Source organism: Anabrus simplex, chromosome 1 (assembly GCF_040414725.1).
Source record: "Anabrus simplex isolate iqAnaSimp1 chromosome 1, ASM4041472v1, whole genome shotgun sequence".
Lineage (NCBI taxonomy): Eukaryota > Metazoa > Arthropoda > Insecta > Orthoptera > Tettigoniidae > Anabrus > Anabrus simplex.
In genome coordinates, this window is record NC_090265.1 from 1,340,670,260 (window position 1) to 1,340,692,396 (window position 22,137).

Below are 22,137 nucleotides of genomic sequence, written 5' to 3' on the forward strand. Positions count from 1 at the left end.
ACGGGTTTGACCGTTCTTCGAGATACAAGTTTCGAATTCACCCATACCAGCTGCTACAATCAGTGCAGCACCGTCAGCCTACGAAGTATCCGTAATCACGTTCTTGATGAAATCTCTGTGTCCAGGAGCGACAATAATTGTAACATAATATTTACTAGTTTCGAACTTCCACAGAGCAATATCGATTATAATACCACGTTCACGCTCAGCCTTCAGTTGTCCAACACCCAGACATATTTGAAGGAACCTTTGTGTAAGAAATGTTATGAATGAACAATATTAGACCTACTTCGCTGTCTCATATATTTGTCATCAGTTGCATAATATAGTACGTTCTTTAATAAATGCCGTTCAATGTAATAATATTCATTGTCGATATCGTGCTCCGTGCTCCTCACACTTGTATCACTTTCTAAAGACATTTCGCATGGCACCTATATCCTTCCCGAAAACTGTACATTTGTTGCACTTCTGTGTCTCAATGAGCAGGACTGTACTACACTGTTCTATATCATTATCTTTCTTCTAAATGATACCTTGAAATTGTCAAAATGTAGTAAAACATATCAGTTTCAACGTAATATAGTTTTCTTTAATTTCCCACGATTTTATTTTTTATTTTTTTATTTTGGCATATATATCGCCCCCCAGCTCCACTCCAGAATTATCTTCCTCAATTTCTCTGGGGAATTATATTATTTCAGGAAGCTCTCCTGACCTGACATGGATTACCTCCTATATCTCCTCAGTCTCATATATAAAAGAATTAAAATGATCAGTCCACTAAACTACCATAAAAATAATTCTATGATTCCTTTGGCTACTTCAAAATTAATGAACTGTTATATTAAGAATGAACTAACATGAAATTATCTGAGAATAGGACTCTCAAATTCTCCTTAAATATCAAATTCTAACTTATTATTAACTTTTATCAAGATCTTGAATAATTACATAATATTATGTCCTACATATGTACGTAATTATTAAAAGGTTTGTTCGGCCTTGTATTTAAAGAATGCTTCTTTTTGGTGTCTCATCCTAACATTATTTCATTTTTGTAACTGTATCATTAATAACGTAGATGGAGTAAGCAATGTTTCACATGTGTAGCTTTCAATTGCTACCTAGGCTGATATACCAATGAACATAAAAAATATATATATATATATATACCTATATATGTTTGATCATACTTGGACATATACAAAATATTCCCTAAGAAATATGTAATAATTGTTCAATAAAATCTCAACAAGTTTATGTCTAGGTCAAATAAAGGTCGAAATGCTTTATAAATCCAATCATTGAGTGCTAATGGTCAAGGGCTACCGTTGATGAAACTTTCACACTCGCAAATAGCAATAACATAACAGTATGAAGACACTACTGTCAATGATTTACTGTTCCCACTTAAGTCATTTTAAATATTGAGTAACATGTGAAATTTTCTTAGAAAATGCCGTCATTATGCTCTACTATAGGTTATCTAGGGTTATTTTTGAGGATCGTACGTTATTACCAATCTGCAAGTTCACTAACCAAATGTCAATAACTCAAATAATAAGACAAGCCATGTTACATATCCCTATATGCGTCAAATATATCCTGATCCATAGCTGCTTGAAATAAACGGACATCAATTCCTTATTCGTCGTCGTATTAATCATAATTCCACGCCTAATATCTCAATGCATATATTATTTATAACATTGACAAGTCTTACCTCAATATTCCCGACGTATATGAGCTCACCGTAAATATAAACATCATTAATTCTTTTCAAAGTACCGCTCAATTCACTATATTCAATATCTCATCAGAATTCACATTATATGGATCAACAACTATCATTTATATAGACGCATACTTCTCTCATTAAAGTATGAAGATACTAGGCCTGTACCAATTTACATTAGGTAAAAGTTGACGTCGTATCCGTACGTTAACCTATAATTCAATATACTATATATTCTCGTTTGAAATATCTCATTTCACATTATGTACGGCAATATTCTTTGAAAGAAAACTAAACATTGCAAGCAAAGCACATCATTTGCGAGTGTTATCTTTCCTACCCATGGGAGTGTTTATTAGTTTTGGAAGATTACCTAAATCCATCAGTTAAACATCAACATTGGTACATTCGCGCTGAAACTCGATATTGAGATCACCTCTCGAAGATATATATCGACCTAGCTCTCGTACAATCACCATCGACAACTTGATATCACGATATAACTACAATTTAAGAAAAGAAATTTGTGAAACTTAACTTAATCCATCTGCGTTTCTGGACTGGGATGGCTGCTTCCTGGTTCTCCTAGGACGTTCATCTCCGGGTTATCGCTGCATCATGACCGGGCTGCGGCCACGATCCTCGGGTCCGTAGGAATGGTTGGCGGGTTACCGTCAGACTCTCGTCCCATCTTCAGTTTAGCCGGTCATCACGTAGCTCTCGAAGACATGCATAGAACACATATTTGAAGACATCATTAGCTTCCTTAAACTATACTTAAGTTGAGCAGAGTAGGTTATGTAACAAACGTCAATATTATAATTTGAATGATCTTAAGAGGTATCTTAAGTGTTGCTGTGTCTTCACTAGACACATTAATTGATCGATTTTCGCTAGTTTATTCGGAACCTGCGCTCCACTATTTTCTTTGTTTATTCCTTTTTTTTTTGATACTCTGCTTGAGATTTCCGTTACGACTACGAAAAATATATTCTTCTGTTCTAGTTGCCTATCAATTCATACGTAAATCTCTTCCTGGCGACTTCATGCGATGTTCACCCGTTCTTATTGTTGTTTCTTCCAATTAAAAGTCACTGCATTCATTTAAATCACGGCCATTTGGATTCCACATGCCTGCACTTTCTTCTAAGATATTCATGGCCTATTTAATTCTGCACGCCTGTATATTACAAGTCGTATTTTCTGCCGCATGATTTCCGACACTTAATCGCTATTCAGGCAAAACGACGATTTTAACACCATGATTCAAAATTATCAGGGCAATGAAATGGTACAGTATGTATGTATGTAGGCTATGTATGTATGTATGTATGTATTATGCATTACCGTCCCAGGCGTAGGCTGTCGTTAACACCACTACACAAATGGCTGCGTTTGGAGTGGTGTCGTGACCGACGATCATGGACTGCTGATGAATGGCGTCGCACTGTATTCAGCGATTAATCGCGGATCTACACTACCCCGCATGACTATCGCCTGCGAGTATGGCAAGAGCTCCCATTCTTCCGATTATTTTGAGAGGCACAATGGTGTTACTCCAGGCGCCATGCTATGGGGAACCGTCGTGTATGGCTTCAGGTCACGGTTGGTAGTGATTGAGGGAACTCTGCCGGCACAATGGTACGTCACGGACATCCTGCGTCCTCATGTGTTACCTCTCATGCGACAGTATCGCGGGGCCACTTTTCAACAGGACAATGCTCGTCCACACACGGCACGTGTTTCTATGAACTGTCTGCGTGATGTCGAGATACTCCCGTCGCCAGCATGATCCCCAGATCTGTCTTCGATAGAGCATGTGTGGGACCAGCTCAGACGTCAACTCCGTCCCAGTGTCAGTATCCGGGATATCAAGGACCAGTTACAACAGTTGTGGGCGATTTTGCCTCAGAAGAGGATACAAAGGCTTTATGACACCCTTTCCAACCGACTCAGCGCATGTGTTTGTGCAACGTCATACTGATAAGTGGACTTGTACTCCCAAGTTCTTTATAACTTTGAGTCGATTTTGTAATCACCGAAATAACATCACATACCCTCTCAACACTTGAAATTCCATTTTCTTTCCTCTACCTCTTCTGGGTCCTTCAGGTTTTGTTAGGCAGTATACATACAATATAATCAGTGAATCAATCAATGAATCAATGAATACTGATCTGCATTTAGGGCAGTCGCCCAGGTGGCAGATTCCCTATCTGTTGCTTTCCTAGCCTTTTCCTAAACTATTTCAAAGAAATTGGAAATTTATTGAAAGTCTCCCTTGGTAAGTTATTCCAATCCCTAACTCCCCTTCCTATAAATGAATATTTGCCCCAGTTTGTCCTCTTGAATTCCAACTTTATCTTCATATTGTGATCTTTCCTACTTTCATAAACGCCACTCAAACTTATTCGTCTACTAATGTCATTCCACGCCATCTCTCCGCTGACAGCTCGGAACATACCACTTAGTCGAGCAGCTCTTCTTCTTTCTCTCAATTCTTCCCAACCCAAACTTTCAACATTTTTGTAACGCTAAACTTTTGTCGGAAATCACCCAGAACAAATCGAGCTGCTTTTCTTTGGATTTTTTCCAGTTCTTGAATCAGGTAATCCTGGTGAGGGTCTCATACACTGGAACCATACTCTAGTTGGGGGTCTTACCAGAGACTTATATGCCCTCTCCTTTACATCCTTACTACAACCCCTAAACACCCTCATAACCATGTGCAGAGATCTGTACCCTTTATTCACAATCCCATTTATGTGATTACCCAATAATAGGGCCAAAGATCCTACCAGATGGAAGGCGATGGTAGAAACCGAACTATAAGCTCTACCAGCATCAAGAAAACCTCATAGATGCCATCAGAAGGAAACGTCTGACTTGCTATGGACACCTACACAGAGTGGATCCTAATACATTATCCCATAAGATCTTCAAGGTTGCTAACAAAGGCAAAGCTACTGGATTCCCCGGGACCAAGCAAGTGGACAAAGATCTTGCAGAGCTCAATATTAATCAAGCGGCCATAATTGACAGGAATGCATACCATTTAATGGTCAAAACTAAACCTTTCCTAACATCCCTTACATTAGCTAGCCACAAAGGAGCCGGGAATTGGTCAGAGGAACGCAGGAAAGAATTCAGCGAGAAAATGAAGGAATACTGGGCGAACAGGAAGGCTCAAGAGGCCACTAAGAACACAATCCAGTACGCCAAAAGAGACAGACGACGACAAAAACACAGCTAGAACACAAGCGCCGTGGTCTGCAGATGGCCTAAACACAAAGAAAAACATAAAGGTCTCAGTTATATTTGCCGGACCGCAAGCAAAATAGTGTTAAATTTCCCCATGGGAAAATAAAATGATCATAAACGTGTGTTATGTCTCTCAGTCTTGGCCATCCATCAAGGAATGGTAATTTCAGATGACCGTGGTTGTCTGGCCATCCATCCATAGTTTACATCACGTCCTGCTGTGTCTGTGGATCAGTGGCAGAGTGTCGGCCTCCGCATACAAGGATAGCGAGCTCAAACCTGACAGAGGTAGTCGGATTTTTGAAGGGTGAGAAAAGTCCATTTGACACTCCATGCCGTATGATGTCGGCATGTAAAAGATCTCTGGCGACACGTTTGGAGTTTACGCAACAAAATTCATTAAAACTCAGCTATAGAAGCCCAAGAGAGATTTGGTTTACTCTGCCGAGTATAAAACAGTGTTCATGAACTTTTACAAATTTTAGTCGTCTTGGGTGGTTCCAAAATTCGAGAAATGTTCATACTACCAAAAACTTGATCTGAATAAAAGTCGATTAGGGCTAGATCATTTTTTTCTACAACATTTCTTTGTAAACCGAATATCAATGGAAATATTTCCTTTTCATGTTTCCTGCAACCGCTTAGTACATTCAGGGATTTTGAAAGTATTTGTACCTAAAAAGATCCTTGAGTTGGTATACTCTAAATATACTGTTTGGTTAAAAGACCTCTACTTATGGTGTAATATTTTAATTTCGTGTCCTCGTCCTCGTCTTACAACTCTTTGCAGGCACGACGTTTTACTACGGAGGTAGACACCAGTTATAGTTTAGAAAAAGGCAGCTCAATAAGTAGTAAAGAACATTTTAAAACCTTTAAACACACATATTAAATACATATTCTGATATGTCAATTAAAATAGAGAAGATTTTAAACAATCCTCTTGTGAGAACAAGAATTCTCCGTTATGAAAACTCAGCAGTAATCGACCATCTTTCTTGGTCCCGCTTTCGCTTCGTAGATACATTTTGATAAAATATCTCCCTCAGCTCATAACTTACGGCCCGAAAATTGCCGCGCAAGAAAGTAAAACGTGTGAATGTATGAAGTGAATCTCCAGCGATGTACGGCTTCTCATATTAAAAAAAAAAGTGTTTTAGGCTAGTTTTCGGTTCCGTTATTTCCCAAGATCCCTTTGACAACAGATGAAAAATCTTTCTTTTTCAATATCCCAGGTTTAGGTATCTTCCCAGAAATCCTGTTTTATGTTCCAGTTTGTGGACCTGCAAATGTGCCTTCTTTTAATTTATCATCACTGTTTTCAAGAGATTATTGAGTGTTGAAATGCTTCAACTGTTTTATTTTCAGCTTTTATAAGAAAATTAATGAGGCCTAGTTAGATATGCAATGGAGGTAGAAGTAGGCTTTCGACTTCAGATGCCACTGGAGAATGGCATTTGATATTACGCAGTCCTTCATCACATAATGTTTTGTTGCTCGACTGTCCCACAAACTCAAAAGAAGGACAGGACTCAGTAAACACGCGTCTATAAACCATGTAAAAGAAGCTATTACCTTCAAATCGCATCACGTTTTGTAAACAAGTTTATTTATCGCATTCAATAACAGTGAAACCTTCTCGTAAGCATAGTTCAATTGAGTGAGCCACTGAAACTTAGAAGTAATCGCATATATTTTCTGCTCTTTGAACGTTGATTGAAATAATAGTTTTTAAAATTTCCTTTCATAAACAAACGTGTGTACACTTCACTTCTAGATGGTTGACTATTATGTTTTCTTTGAAGTTTTTGAAGGCATTCACGTAACAAAACACTTTTAAATTATATTTTGACAAATCGTCTCCATTCGTTGTGAATACCTATACTACACATTACTTAATTTCTAACCATGGACTACACTGAGGGCAGTATTCGAGAGATAGTGGGTTTGAACCCCACTGTCGGCAGCCCTGAAGATGGTTTTCCGTGGTTTCCCATTTTCATACCAGGCAAATGCTGGGGCTGTACCCTAATTAAGGCCACGGCCGCTTTCTTCCCACTCCTAGCCCTTTCCTGTCCCATCGTCGCCATAAGACCTATCTGTGTCGGTGCGACGTAAAGCAACTTGCACACACACACACTGAGGGCAGTCATACATGTGATGACAATACTACCAATTTAGAGAAGTACCACATGGGGATCACCGTAAGTTGGCCTATCTAGGTTTTAATATAAGGAAGTATATTCATTAACGGGATTGTAAATAAAGGCCACAGATCTTTTCATATGGTTATGAGGGTATTTAGGAGTTGTTGTCTTTTTTTTTTGCTAGGGGCTTTACGTCAACGTTGATTGATTGATTGATTGATTGATTGATTATTGATAGAAAATAGAGAGGTTTTGAAGGGTCCACGTGAAAAATGGAATAATTTTAATAATAACTTGGTATACGTCATAAACTTGTTTCCAGTTCGAGTGGCTTAACAAATGATACACTAACTTTACCACGAAATTTTAAATTATTTTGTAGGAGGAACATCTTAAAATGCCTTACGTTTTCTATTTTCAGGGTTTCAACTCCGCTGTGGCCTAGAGAATGAAGCGTTTAATACTTTTTTTTCAAAAATTTTCAAAATCTTCCTCCACTTGGAGGCTGCCAAAGACAAAGTACACAAATCAGTAAATTATGTCTCAATCTGGCGAGTCTCAGTCTGGCGAGTGTAAGTGGTGTCTGAGTAGCAAAAGAGAACCCCTCAGCGCTTTCAGCCCCCAATCGATGAACTCCTTGGTACTGATCTTAAAGGTCTTCACCAGTTCTATCTTCTTCTTAGGGACTGTCCCTCTCGCACCGATCATGAGACCCCTCACTTCTACTTCGTCCAGTTCGTATTTGTTCTTATAATACGGCACTGTAGGCTGGTAGATAGACTTCCTTTCTCGGCCCACTTCATCTGGTTGGTCGGAGTGTGTTTCGAATCTTACTGAGGGGTCTAATATATAGTATATCCTTTCTTCCCTTTGATTGCGATCATATCAATCCTTCTCGTGCCGCCATTTAGTCCAATGCCATGGACTTCCTCATGCACTTGAAATCCTTTCTCACAGAGCGTCTGTGCTATGGATGATCTGATGTTGTGATGTCTAGTGTTTCGAAGAGCTTCGCAGAAGGCACAGGAACCCAAGACGTGAGGTAATGTTTCAGTCTCACTACATCTTCTGCAGCGGTTACCTTCAAGGGACCTTCCTGGTACAGCTCTTACAGGTGCAACGTTACATGCCAACGTAGGGCAGACTGAAGAATTTAGAACTGCATTCGGGTCTTGACCCTCTCTTTTCTTAATAGCAAATTATTTATTATTATTATTATTATTATTATTATTATTATTATTATTATTATTATCATTATTATTATATAAATAATTGTAACCAATGGTATTATAATCATTTCATTGTTGTTTAACGCTCGTAATTTCTCCGGTTATTATTTCCTCAAGTAGATATTTTTGTATTGTTTGAAGCAGAAGGATTTCTTTGTTTCACACACAACTTTTTATGATAACCTTCCATACACCGTGACTGATTGTGGTTAAGAAAAACGGCCAACACATAGGTCTGAGTCCTGAGACCGCATGCATTTTCTACTCTTTCACCGTTGACAGATTTATCAATGGGCTGATTTCTTTTCGTAGGCAAACTTTTGTACATTTCATTTCTGGATCACTGAGTGTTCTTCAATGATATTTATAGCCATTGCGATTGACATGTTAAGAATGGAAGAATTGATTTTTTCATTGTTTTCTTTGCAATGTCTTGCTACAAATTGAGAGTTTAACATAATATATTCACGATTCTTTGTAAATTATTCTTCTAGGTGAAACATTTGCTTGTGACTGACTCGGTTCCGAGGGGACAAGCGCCTAAAGGGACCAGACTGTCCTCGATGAGCTTGTTAGGCAGTGTGTTTTAGTGATTAGCACCATGACCCTTACCGTATAGGGTGTATAGGAGCCTGTAAACGTGCGTTTGAGCGAGCAGTTAGCACGTTTGGACTCGCAGTTGACACATACCACATTGTGTCCCCGTAAAGCTGTGCTAAGCTTTCTTCACACTCAGGTGATAACACACAAATGCTTGCCCACCATTATTTGTTATTGTCAACTCAACTATGCCGGAACACTAATTTTGACTGCTATTATATGTCATTCCAGTAGTAACTAAGAAGGCCAAAAGAGATGCATTTCTTTCATAGGAGGAAAGGAATGTTCTCTAGTATGCTAGAGCTGGTGCGTATGGGATCAGCATACAATATTCTTCTTCATATTATTATCATCTTACTATATACAAAAATGGATGTATGTGTGTGTGTAAATGACACATCTCCTCCTAAAACACTGGAGCAATTTCAACGAAAGTAGCACTGCGGGGTTAAGCCATCCTTAGCACCCTTAGGGGTGGAAGGTCAGTGGGGTTAGGTACAAAAATAATCGAAAATAGTTTCGAATCCACAGTTTTCGGGGTCGCTGAGATGAATGGTGACACTCCGGATATTTTAAAATCCAGGTTCAGCCCCCTTTTGTGTGGGGGAGAGGGGGGAGAGAGATATACAAATAATCGAAAATAATATCAAATCCATATTTTTCGGGGTCACTGAGGTGAATTTTTTAAAGTCCAAACTCAGCCCCCTTTTGGGTGGAGGCGAGGGCGGAGTGAGATAGAAATAATCGAAAATATCGTCGAATCCATAGTTTTCGGAGTCGCTGTGATGAATAGTAACTCTCCGGATTTTTTAAAGTACAAGTTCAGCCCCCTTTTGGATGGGGGCGACGGGGGAGTGGGAAATACAAATAATTGAAAATAGTGTCAAATACATAGTTTTCGGGGTCGCTGAGAAGAATAAAAACACTCCGAATATTTTTAAAGTCCATGTTCATCGCCCTTTTTGAGGGGGGACAAGGGAGGAGTGAGATATGAAAGTAATCGAAAATAATGTCGAATCCATAGTTTTCGGGGTCGCTGAGATTAATAGTAACACTCCGGTTTTTTAAAGCCCAAGTTCTTTCCCCTTTTGAGTGGGGGGGGGGGCGAGGGAGGAGTAAGATATAAAAGTAATCGAAAATAGTGTCGAATCCATAGTTTTCGGGGTCGCTGATATAAATAGTAGCACTCCGGAATTTTTAAAGTCTAAGTTCAGCCCCCTTTTGGATTGAGGGCGAGTGGGCAGTGATATATAAAAATAATTGAAAATAGTGTCCAATTCATAGTTTTCGGGGTCGCTGACATGAATAGTAACACTCCGGGTTTTCAAAATTTTAGGCTCGGCCCCCTTTTGGGTGGGGACGAGGTGAGTGATATGTAAAAATATCAAAAATAGTGTCGAATCCTTAGTTTTCGGGGTCGCTGAGATTAATAGTAATACTACGGAATTGTTTAAATTCCAAGTTCGGCCCCCTTTGGCATAGGGAATGAGAAAGAGTGAAAACATAAAATGACGAAAATGCCCGAGAATATTGATGAATGTATGCATTTTCCAGCATAGCTGTCGACGAAATTTGGTACGGATATTACTTACTATCTGTGAAAAATACTATGGGGACAAGACACCACTAAAACTCCCAGGGGAAGGGATGAAATATAAATATAACTAAGAACGACAAATAATAATTTGGAATCCATAGTTTTCAGGACTACTGGAGCGATTTGAACCAAGCTTGGTACACTTATGACTTACTGTCAGGAGTCTAACCGCGTGGGTGTAAGATACTCCTAGCATTCTTAGGGACGGGGGTGAGGGGTTGAGATATAAAAATAATCGAAAATAGTGTTGAACTCACGGTTTTCAAAGTTCAGCCCCCGTTGGCATATGGGTTGAGAAAGGATAAGAAAAAAGAAATTGTCCAAAATGACCGAGATAACGGACGTGTGTATATCCCAGCGTAGCCATCAGCCAAAATTGATACAAGTATGACTTACGATCTGGAAAATTTACTGTGGGGATAACACACTACGTGAGGGGGTGAAATATAAATATAACTGAAAACTACCAATAATAATAATGTCGAATCCATAGTTTTCGGGATTACTGGAGATATTTCAATGAAACTTGGTACACTTATGAATTACTATCATGAGATAAACCGCGTGGGAGTACGCCAACCCCTAGGGGTACGAGTTAGAGAGGGTGAGATGTAAATATAATCAAAAATAGTGTTGAATTTATAGTTTTCGTGATCTCTAAAATAAAGTGACATTCCGGATGTGGTTGAAGTCCAAGTTCAGCCTCCTTTCGCATAGGGGTTGAGAAAAGTTGAAAAAGAAAATTCCCCAAATGACCGAGATAATGGACGTATGTGTGTATGTTCTAGCATACCTCCCGACCAAATTTGGTACACTTACGACATATTATCTGGAAGAAATTACTGTGGGGGGTGAATATAAAAATAATAGGCAACAACAAATATTAATGCACAATCCGTAGTTTTCAGGTTTTCTGCGGTGAATAATGACACTCCGGATATCGTTGAAATCCATGTTCAGCCCCCGTCGGCATGGGGATGAGAAGGGGTTTAAAGGAAAATGTCCAAAATAACCGAAATTACGCATGTACATGTCTTTGTCCCAGCATAGGCCTCATGCAGTAGTAATTGGTACACACATATGACTTACTATCTGAAAAAAAAAAAAAAAAAAAAAAAAAAAAAAAAAAAAACCTTTGGAGGAAAACACCTCTAGCACTCGTAGGGGAGGGGTTGAAATATACAAATAAACGAAAATGACTGATATAAATGTTGAATCCAGTGTGTACGAGGTCACTGAGTTGACCTGTGACATTCTCGATGCCGGTTAAGTCATACTTCAGCCGTAATCAGAATGGAGGTTGAGAAGGGGTAAATATGAATGCTAATATGACCGAGATTATGGATGTATGTGGGTATGTTTCAGAATAGCTCTCAATGAAACTTGGTAGAGATTAGTGTTGAATCCACTGGTTTTGGGGTCGCAAAGCTTATCGATGACAGACAATCTCAATGACTTTGAAATCGTGTACATCGTATCTATAGTGCGACGGGTTAACATAATGTACAGTTATGACAGGATCCTTCCCAGTCAATTCAAGCTTCCATAACGACGAAGTTTTACTCGAAAATTAAATAATCTAAAACTTGTAATCAAACACATCTAAATAACTCAAAATACATAATAGATCGTAAAATATCAATTAGTCCGCCTCTGTAGTGTAGTGGTTAGTGCGATTAGCGAGGGATCTCACCTCTACCGCCTCAAGGGCAGTGTCCTGGAGCTTCAGACTCTGGGTCGGGGGATACAACTGGGGGGATGACCAGTACCTCGCCCAGGCGGCCTCACCTGCTATGCTGAACAGAGGCCTTGGTGGGGGATGGGATGATTGGAAGGGATAGACAAGGAAGAGGGAAGGAAGTGGCCGTGGCCTTAAGTTAGGTACCATCCCGGCATTTGCCTGGAGAAGAAGTGGGAAGCCATGGAAAACCACTTCCATGATGGCTGAGGTGGGAATTGAACCCATCTCTACTCAGTTGACCTTCCGAGGCTGAGCGGACCCCCGTCCCAGCCCTCGTACGACTTTTGAAATTTCGTGGTAGAGCCGGGGATCAAACCCGGACCTCCGGGGGTGGCAGCTAATCACACTAACCACTACACCACAGAGGCGAACCTTCATAGGAATACAACGTGAGGAAACATAAATAACCGAGCTCGATAGTGGATAGTGGGTTCGAGCCCCACTGTCGGCAGCCCTGAAAATGGTTTTCCGTGGTTTCCCATTTTCACACCAGGCAAATGCCGGGGCAGTACCTTAATTAATGCCACGGCCGCTTCCTTTCAATTCCTGGGCCTTTCCTGTCCCATCGTCGCCGTAAGACATATCTGTGTCAGTGCGACGTAAAGCATTTGCTTTGCGTTTGCATTTGCCAAAAAAAAAAAAAAAGACATAACTATGAACACCGGCATGTAGTCTTGGAATAAGGTACTACAGTCCTGGCCATAAATAATTTTATTCACGCTGGATGAAATGGTAGTTTAGGGGAAGGTGCCTAAAATTTAATGTTTTAAATACCTCTATTACATAACAAAAATTATAGAGAATACAAGTTCCGATCATTTATGTCTTATACAGTTTTACTATATCAACTATGATGACAGAATTTGTGTATTTAGAATTTTGTTGTTTAATCCATATCAATGCCGAGCACTGCTAACTGGCGATGGTTTTTGTCACGATAGTCTTAAGATGTAAGACCGTATAGTCATCGGCCCATGTCGACAAGGAAAATTGTTAAGATGATTATAAAAATGAGAAAAACCATAAAGGAACGATCGCTTGAAGAATAAGACAAGAAGGAGTCCTGAAAGAAGGAAGAACTCCCTTTACATTAATTGCTGTTATATCACAGAGTCGGAAGAAAACTAAATGTGAAGGCCTACCGTATCGTAAACTCATGAAACTGATCAACAATAACATTACATTGACCATTGTTGTGATATGATTTGTCTCTTCCGCTGCCACTCATTTCCGATGTATCTCCCGGGTGAAACAGCATGCCTTAATATTGGCGGAAAGTGGCTGGCGAGTGAGATAACTTTGTTCATGCTATAGTCCTGTCAACGACGGACACTACAGCTAGTGTCCGGCTCCATGGTTAAATGGTCAACGTGCTGGCGTTTGGCCACAGGGATCCCGGGTTCGATTCCCGGCAGGGTCGGGAATTTTAACCATCATTGGTTAATTTCTCTGGCACGGGGGCTGGGTGTATGTGTCGTCATCATCATTTCATCCTCATCACGAAGCGCAGGTTGCCTACGGGAGTCAAGTTGAAAAGACCTGCACCTGGCGAGCCGAACATGTCCTCGGACACTCCCGGCACTGAAAACCATACGCCATTTCATTTACTACAGCTAGTTATTAAATAATTTCAAATTATTTTAAGATGCAGCCAGAATCACATCTTACTGATTTAACAACGCATAAGAAATGTGTCGATGTAAAAATATATACGCGGATAAATGTGATGATGTTGGAATTAGACTGATATTTCATTGGAAACATCAGTCTGTTTCGAAAACCTTTACTAAAGTTGTCTTTTTTTATTAGGCCCATGTGAGATTTAAATGGGATTTATATATGTATAAACAATTATAAGTTATTAAACGTATACACAGAGTACTGAACTCTCAGAACTAGCAAAACAGAATAACCAATTTTGGGTCTACACTTACGATTATTATCAGGATTTTTCCCGTAGTTTCTGAACGATCAACATCTATGGTCGCATATACAACTTTAAATGTATAACGAAAATTTAGCGGATTTAAAATGTTTTCTGAGGATTTTGTCTTTGTTTTTTCAGCTCCGAAACCAGTAGGTCGCAGATCGAGAAAGCCTGGCATTGACAGAAAACCACGACAAGCGTACAGCGCCAAACAGTTGGAGCGGTTAGAAGCGGAATTCAAGGTATGATACAGGACTGGAATACGTGCAGCAATTTATTTTATTGCACATGCCACGGGGTGTTATGCATGAGGACCAGAGTCATAATCTTGACCTCGCAATACCGAGAAGAGTAGCGATTTGATTAGCTGTTTTACGTTTCGTTTTATAAGCTAGTTGTTACAATGTTTAAACTAACAAAGAAATTTCTCCAGATGACCACCCTGACCACCCTTTTAAGCCAACCGTCCCTATTACCTAACATTTTTATTTGGCACGGGTACTCATAATATCAGTGTATTTTTATCCTTTTTAAGATGACTACCCCTTCCTCCGACCAATGACCATGAATTTTGCTCATGAATTAATAATATGGCCGCCTCTGTGGTGTAGTGGTTAGCGTGATTAGCTGCCACCCCCGGAGGTCCGGGTTCGATTCCCGGCTCTGCCACGAAATTTGAAAAGTGGTACGAGGGCTGGAACGGGGTCCACTCAGCCTCGGGAGGTCAACTGAGTAGAGGTGGGTTCGATTCCCACCTCAGCCATCCTGGAAGTGGTTTTCCGTGGTTTCCCACTTCTTCTCCAGGCGAATGCCGGGATGGTACCTAACTTAAGGCCACGGCCGCTTCCTTCCCTCTTCCTTGCCTATCCCTTCCAATCTTCCCATCCCTCCACAAGGCCCCTGTTCAGCATAGCAGGTGAGGCCGCCTGGGCGAGGTACTGGTCATACTCCCCAGTTGTATCCCCGACCAAGAGTCTGAAGCTCCAGGACACTGCCCTTGAGGCGGTAGAGGTGGGATCCCTCGCTAAGTCCGAGGGAAAAACCGAACCTGGAGGGTAAACAGATGATGATGATGATTAATAATATGTCGCCCTAGAGACAACTGGAAAACTATGAAAAAGTACTTACTGTGTGGTACAACGAAATTAAAAATATAGACAGCTAATCTGATGGCCATCTTTGAATCTACTTGAACCACTGGCAGCCATGCCACTTGAAGGCAAAACATATGCTTATTTCCTCTGAATCTGCCATAGAAAGGATCTGGAGAAGTTGTGTGATGGAGTACGGTCTTTAAGAAGGTGTGCAAGGTTAAACTAAATGAATGAATGAATGAATGGATGAATGAATGAATGAATGAATGAATGAATGAATAAATAAATAAATAAATAAATAAATAAATAAATAAATAATGCCGTAGAGATATTCTACACCGCAACCAACGGACGTATGTGCTGCATGTTGCACAGAAGTTCTTAGAAAGTGGCTGTAAGTAGCAAAACGCATAAAACATAACAAAGCATTCCAAGAAGCAAATTTCAAAAATTATACCAGAATGACACTGAAGGTATGCCATGAAAATGCAATGGTATCTTCCTCTACGCGTGTGAATTCCTCAGTGAACTGCTGTACGTACAACATGTCTATCTGTAGTGAATGACTTCATTGTTAGTGCATAACGCCGAATTATCCATCCTTCTACATAAGTAATTCTTGTTTTAACCAAGCAAATGCTGGCCATATTCACTGCGCTTATTACATTATAACATCAATGCAACATTAAGAATGTTTGAAAATGTCGTTTTTATTTTTAGGTAAATCTTTAATTTGCAATAACATATAATCTCATCAATTCATTGAACTGATAAGGGCTACCTGTCAAGACCAAGAAGTGGCAGCCGCCATGACAGTTACAGGCAAAAGTTAGTTCACTGTGCTTCAACCAGGGGCGCTGTAACGAGTATGTTTAGCAGTCTATGTCTTTCATGTCGTTGGTGTGGTATTATACATCACTGTACATTCCTACATGTACTACTGGAATATTTCACTCTCGTTGTTCCTAGATGGCAGTGAGTGTATCATTATGACATGTGTAGGCAGGCCTACGTCGCAAAAAATGAATGTTTTTCGCTAAAATAACGAATTTCTGTTATAAAGGTGAGTGAAGACATCTCAGTGTTACAGGCCTATAGGAAACAAGTTTCAGTGCGAAAAAAATCCGAAACTGTATTGCAAATAAAATGCGAATAATGACACTAAGAAGTGATTCAATCACCCCCGTGCTAAGGGAATGTTGCTAAAGGAAGCCCCCAAATTTGCTTCTGATACAGCTGTAGTTAATTTCCTTGTAAGTAACGGATGATTGGACAGACTTTGTCTTCTTCAAAATGCCGACTTGCCATCAGTTTGCGGCGAAAGTGTAGAAGTAAATGAAAACACGGTTGCCGACTGAGAGTTCGGCAGGTTACAAGCGGTTATAGTAATTGTGACATTTTTAATATGGACGAGAATGGTTTCCCTTTTAAAGTTATTCCCTATAAAACTTTAACATTGAAGGGTGAACAGTGTAAGGGCAGGAAAGTGGCCATACAACGATTGGCTATAGGTCTTTGAGGAGAAAAGTAAGAACCATCAAGTTCTCCGAGGTGCTTCAAAAATACTAACATGCATCTTCTTGGTGTCTTCTGGCATACTAATATGAATACGTAGATGACATGCGAGATTTTTCATTATTGGCACGTTAAATTGAATGCTAATGTGCGCAACCAATATAGAAAAATCTCACTTTTTATCGATAATTCTCTATATCATTGCACCGAAAATATATCACATGTGCAAGTTAAGCTTGTTTTTCCTGCTAACACAATTTCATGCATCCAGTCCCTAGACCAAGGCATGATTCGCTCTTTCAGACTATCGAAAGAAAGTCATGCATTCCCCAGTGACGAAAAGAACATTGCTACGTCAGTACACGAATTAGTGTAGCAAAATCTGTCACCGTAGTTGATGCTGTAAGCTGGATAAAAAAAGCTTGAAAAGAAGTGAAACCAGAACCAACAAATAACTACGGCTTTAAGCCTTCAGAAAATCAGGATGCTCAAGGTCATACGTGTTGAAGATGTAGATCTAAGTGAGCTGTGTAGTGCTGCTGGTGTTGAAATTGATACAATTTCTGCAATAAATGAACATATTTTATGCTTCAGTGATGGGGTACATTGGAAAGAAGTGGCCGAGGAAATACATCCATATCCTGAATGTGCTAAATAATGAACACAAAGGTGATAGTGATAGAGCCGATTCCACCTAACGAGGCGCGGATTATATCTTACAATTACTACATGATGTTGTGTGTTGAAGTCCTGTTATTCTGTAAAGCACTTCAGTTTACGTTTCAAACCACCAATGTCAGTAGATTTAGTGGTACATAAAAGAACCCCTGCGGGAATAAATTCTGGCACCTCGGCGCCTCAGAAAATCATAAAAGTAGTTAGTGAGACGGAAAAAGCAAGTAACATTATTATTATTATTATTATTATTACAAACAACCTTTAAATTCATAATATTGCGATGTATAAAGTAGTAGTAGAAGTAGTAGTAGTAGTAGTAGTAGTAGTAATATTAGTAGTCAGCTTAAAGAGGTTTTATTTTTCAGAATTTTTAATCTATCTATCTATCTATCTATCTATCTATCTATCTATCTATCTATCTATCTATCTATCTATCTATCTATCTACCTATCTATCTATAATTATAAAATGAGCCCGTTTAAGTAAATACAATTTGTGTACCATACTTCATTTATATCCAACTTGAACTAACCAAATGTCGGCAATAAACTATCTGTTTGTTGTGGTATCATACGAAAACGGATGAGAATAATTTTAGGGAAAGGGGGGAGGTGGTAATGTAAGCTATTTATTATTTGATTAGCGCAAGGTGGAGAGGTAGTTTAGTGGAAAGTCTAAAATGAATTATCCAACGTATCTGGAATGTCATCAAAAAGTATTAAATTATGAATGCAAAAGAATTTTATCTTTTACTCACTTTTCTGTTTATTCGTACGACGAATGGCAGTGGAGATACTTATTATTTTAGATTTTTTAGTTCATTTACTCCAGTGAATTATATGATTTTTAGTTATCACAAATATGAGCTATTCCCAATTTATTTTCTAGGTTACTAGCAGTTTCCCGCTGGCTCCGCCCGCAATGTATAAAGTATGGTGTTGTTCGTTACTATCCTCACGGATATATTTGCAAAGTTTTGAGTTAATGAAATAAAGCACATGCTCTGCTGTGGTAATAGAATGTAATATTATGTCAACAAAACACTTGAAAATACATCACACAAATAAATTGAATTAAACGTTCCTTGGAACAACACTACACGCCGAACTGTTAAAAAGTCCTTCAAAGATCTTCATCATGGAGACAAATGTACTCATAACTTTTCTCAGAATCTATCAATTTAAGTAGCTATTACCTCAAAGGAAAGCGCTTGATCCACTGAGTGTTTTTAGAACAAAACGAACTGCGTACCTCAATTAGAACGAAAGATATGATTGCTTCAAAGACACAAAAATTGAAAAAGTCAAATAATTTGAAGAAGGCGGAATCTAAGTGATTTATAGTATCTGATGACAAATCTGTGCATGAATACCTTTCAGTTAAAAAGAACTGAAGGAAATCGACCGGATAGAATGGCCGGACTGACTGACTTTAGTTTTCATAATTTTTTTAAAATATATAGATAAACACATTCCTTTAAACTACTGTGGAGAATTTACCCTGTACTCGGACAGACAAATGGAAGAATAAAGAAAGTGATTCACTATAGGATAGTACTGAAGTCAAGGAGGACTGAGAATGGCGGGCCTACCTCTTCTCAGCCCGTTTTCCCCTTTACAAACCCTCCATGGAGATAGTTGATGAGAAAGACCACATGGCTTCACTCTGATAAAAGAGCTAATTCCTAACGTCTTATGTGCGTTCGGTGTTATTTTATTGTTGTCTGGCTGACCAAAACTGCTTTGAAAGAAATCATTGAAGTAGGTTCAAAGATGTGGGCTATAGGTCAGGGTTTATATCGAAATCATTTTTCATGCAAAGAGAACTGAACTTCTCAGATTGTCTCCATCAGAAGTGGCGTAAGTTATTGATAGAAGTGGTCTCCATCGCACCAATGTAATCCATTGGCAGCGAGTAGGACAGTTTATAAAGAAATGAAGGATAGTTTAAAAAACTACTCTACATGAAACTGTGTTTACGAATTGGGCCAATGAGTTAGGAGTAATATCTTGGACCTTGAGAAATTGTGTAGCAATTATGATATGAAACTAGTATTTCGAAGACTAAAGTGAAATAGTGCTACTACTAATGATAATAGTAATTATCATCATCGTAATCGTATAACAAGCAAGTGGCTGCGAGGTTTGGGTCACGTAGCTATCAACTTGCATTCGGGAGATAATGGATTCGAACCCCACTGTCGGCAGCCCTGAACATGGTTTTGCGCCGTTTCACATTTTCACACCAGGCAAATGCTGGGCTGGACCTTAATTAAGGTCACGATCGCTTCCTTCCCACTCCTAACCCTTTCCTATCCCATCGTCACCATCTGTCAGCCTAACTCCCGTCCTGATTTCGAAGGCATCTGAAATGTCTACCCTGAACTTTTGGAGCTGGTGTCCGTGAGGGTATATTAGACGATCGTTCTTGTTTTATTGTCCAAGCCTGATTTCTTCTGGATTTGTATTAGATCAAATGGTCACTCGAGTCGTAGACCTTCGAGGAGGTCGACGAAGTTAACCACGAATTTTTTGTTCCTGAACTCTAGGTATAAGAAGATATATTTCACGATCGTAATCTGTTTGGCACAAGAGCGCGTTTTCGTCAATTCTCCTTGATACTCTCCCAGTAGTGGATCTATTTGATCCTCTGCCCAAGCCCGTAGAGCTATAATAATAATAATAATAATAATAATAATAATAATAATAATAATAATAATAATAATAATAATAATAATAATAATAATAATAATGTATGTATGTTGGGTAGTCAGCCCGAAGGCTGGTTTGATCCTCTGCAGTTCTACCAACAGCTGTCATAAATAGCCTAGGTGTCACTGAAGAGGCGTACTAGGGAAATGAGGAGTGAGGTAGTTTCCCGTTGCTTTCCTCACCGAGCCAGCCGTTGCTATTACATATCAGTCTGCCAAGCCCACTGAAATGCATGCACCAACTGACCCTATGAGCGATATTTTCACACCATTCATAACAGGGACTGGCTGCATAAGGAATGGTATTACTAGCATCACTCATACCTCAGTCACTTTCATATTGTCAAAGCCAAGGATGAGACTGAGACAGGTCAATGAAAGTAACAAATTTGATATAGCCCATACCAGAAGACATAGTGCACTGTAAACACTACATCTCGTCAGCAAAGGCATAATAATAATAATAATAATAATAATAATAATAATAATAATAATAATAATAATAATAATAATAATAATGACTAGCATTTGTACCAGCTCTTCGCACGGGAATTTGCAGTGGATTACATTATTCCTTCAGGAATTTATACGAAGTAGTATGGCTCTATTCACACTTTTAATTTGACATGTTAAAATGATATTTTCCTACGAAAGCGCATGGCAGTAACGTGCAACATGATTAAGATGAACAAAGTCGAGAGAGAATGAGGAAGATTTCCGAATTAATTGTACAGTACAGTTCCTAGTCCCAAGTTGTGCACAATTCTCCCTGGTTCTCAGGTTGCATATTGTATCTCTGACGATCGACGTGGCACTCCTGACGTTAATAATACCTCCCTTAATATCCGCCCTACCGGAAAGAGTAAAATGGCTCTTTAGTTTTTCCCGTTATCCACCTTGAACTGACATGCACGGGATGTCCCACGGGACTTCGACTAAAAATCCAATTTTGCGTAATCATCTGCGTTGTTATCCGTCGTACGATAAATGCGTAGGCCTACATAGCATAAAGGAACGGAAATAACATATTCTTAAGTGTGTCTTGTATACAGTCTTTTGATAGACCTAATGTAAACGAAAATAGTTGAGAATAATCTTGCTATACATACCAACTCCATGTGATTACCGTGACATCACATGCACCTGATAACACAATCCTGAGTGAGTAGATTCCAAAAACATAGTTTGGTTCAAATAATTCCAGTAGTTTTCCACTTTTAGGAATATAGAAACATGGATAACCCGACAGACAGACAGACAGACAGACAGACAGACAGACAGACAGACAGACAGACAGACAGACAGACAGACAGACACCAAAGGGACAAGTTCTACCTCATGTTTCCTCGGTGTTCAGTTAAATTATTTGGGGGGCACCGGGCGAGTTGGCCGTGCGCGTAGAGGCGCGCGGCTGTGAGCTTGCATCCGGGAGATAGTAGGTTCGAATCCCACTATCGGCAGCCCTGAAGATGGTTTTCCGTGGTTTCCCATTTTCACACCAGGCAAATGCTGGGGCTGTACCTTAATTAAGGCCACGGCCGCTTCCTTCCTACTCCTAGGCCTTTCCTATCCCATCGTCGCCATAAGACCTATCTGTGTCGGTGCGACGTAAAGCCCCTAGCAAAAAAAAAATAAAAACATTATTTGGGGTTAATTTTCAAGCCGAGCGAAATATTATGCACCTTCTGATTTTATCCTGTTATGAATCCTCCAAATATCATAACTGCAGGTGTGCGAGGGTGTCCGTCACTGGCTGCAGATCATGAAGCTGGTAGAAAATAGTAATTTTCTCCGTCATTTGAAGAGTAAGTGAAATTATGTACCGTACATAACGAAAATGATTTAAAATGATGGGGCGTTTAACATATAGTCTACAGATTTTACATATAATCAATAGTGT

At 39.4% G+C, this 22,137-nt stretch overlaps 1 protein-coding gene across 1 annotated transcript in view; it reads left to right on the forward strand.

Annotated features, from left to right (window-relative positions):
• The window catches only part of LOC136858984 (homeobox protein engrailed-1-B), a 70,929-nt gene that overhangs the window by 44,636 nt on the left and 4,156 nt on the right, over window positions 1–22,137 (forward strand). Inside the window, exon 2 of the mRNA XM_067138665.2 lies at window positions 14,379–14,482. Coding sequence (XP_066994766.1) covers window positions 14,379–14,482 — 104 coding nt within the window. The remainder of the gene's footprint in view (window positions 1–14,378; window positions 14,483–22,137) is intronic.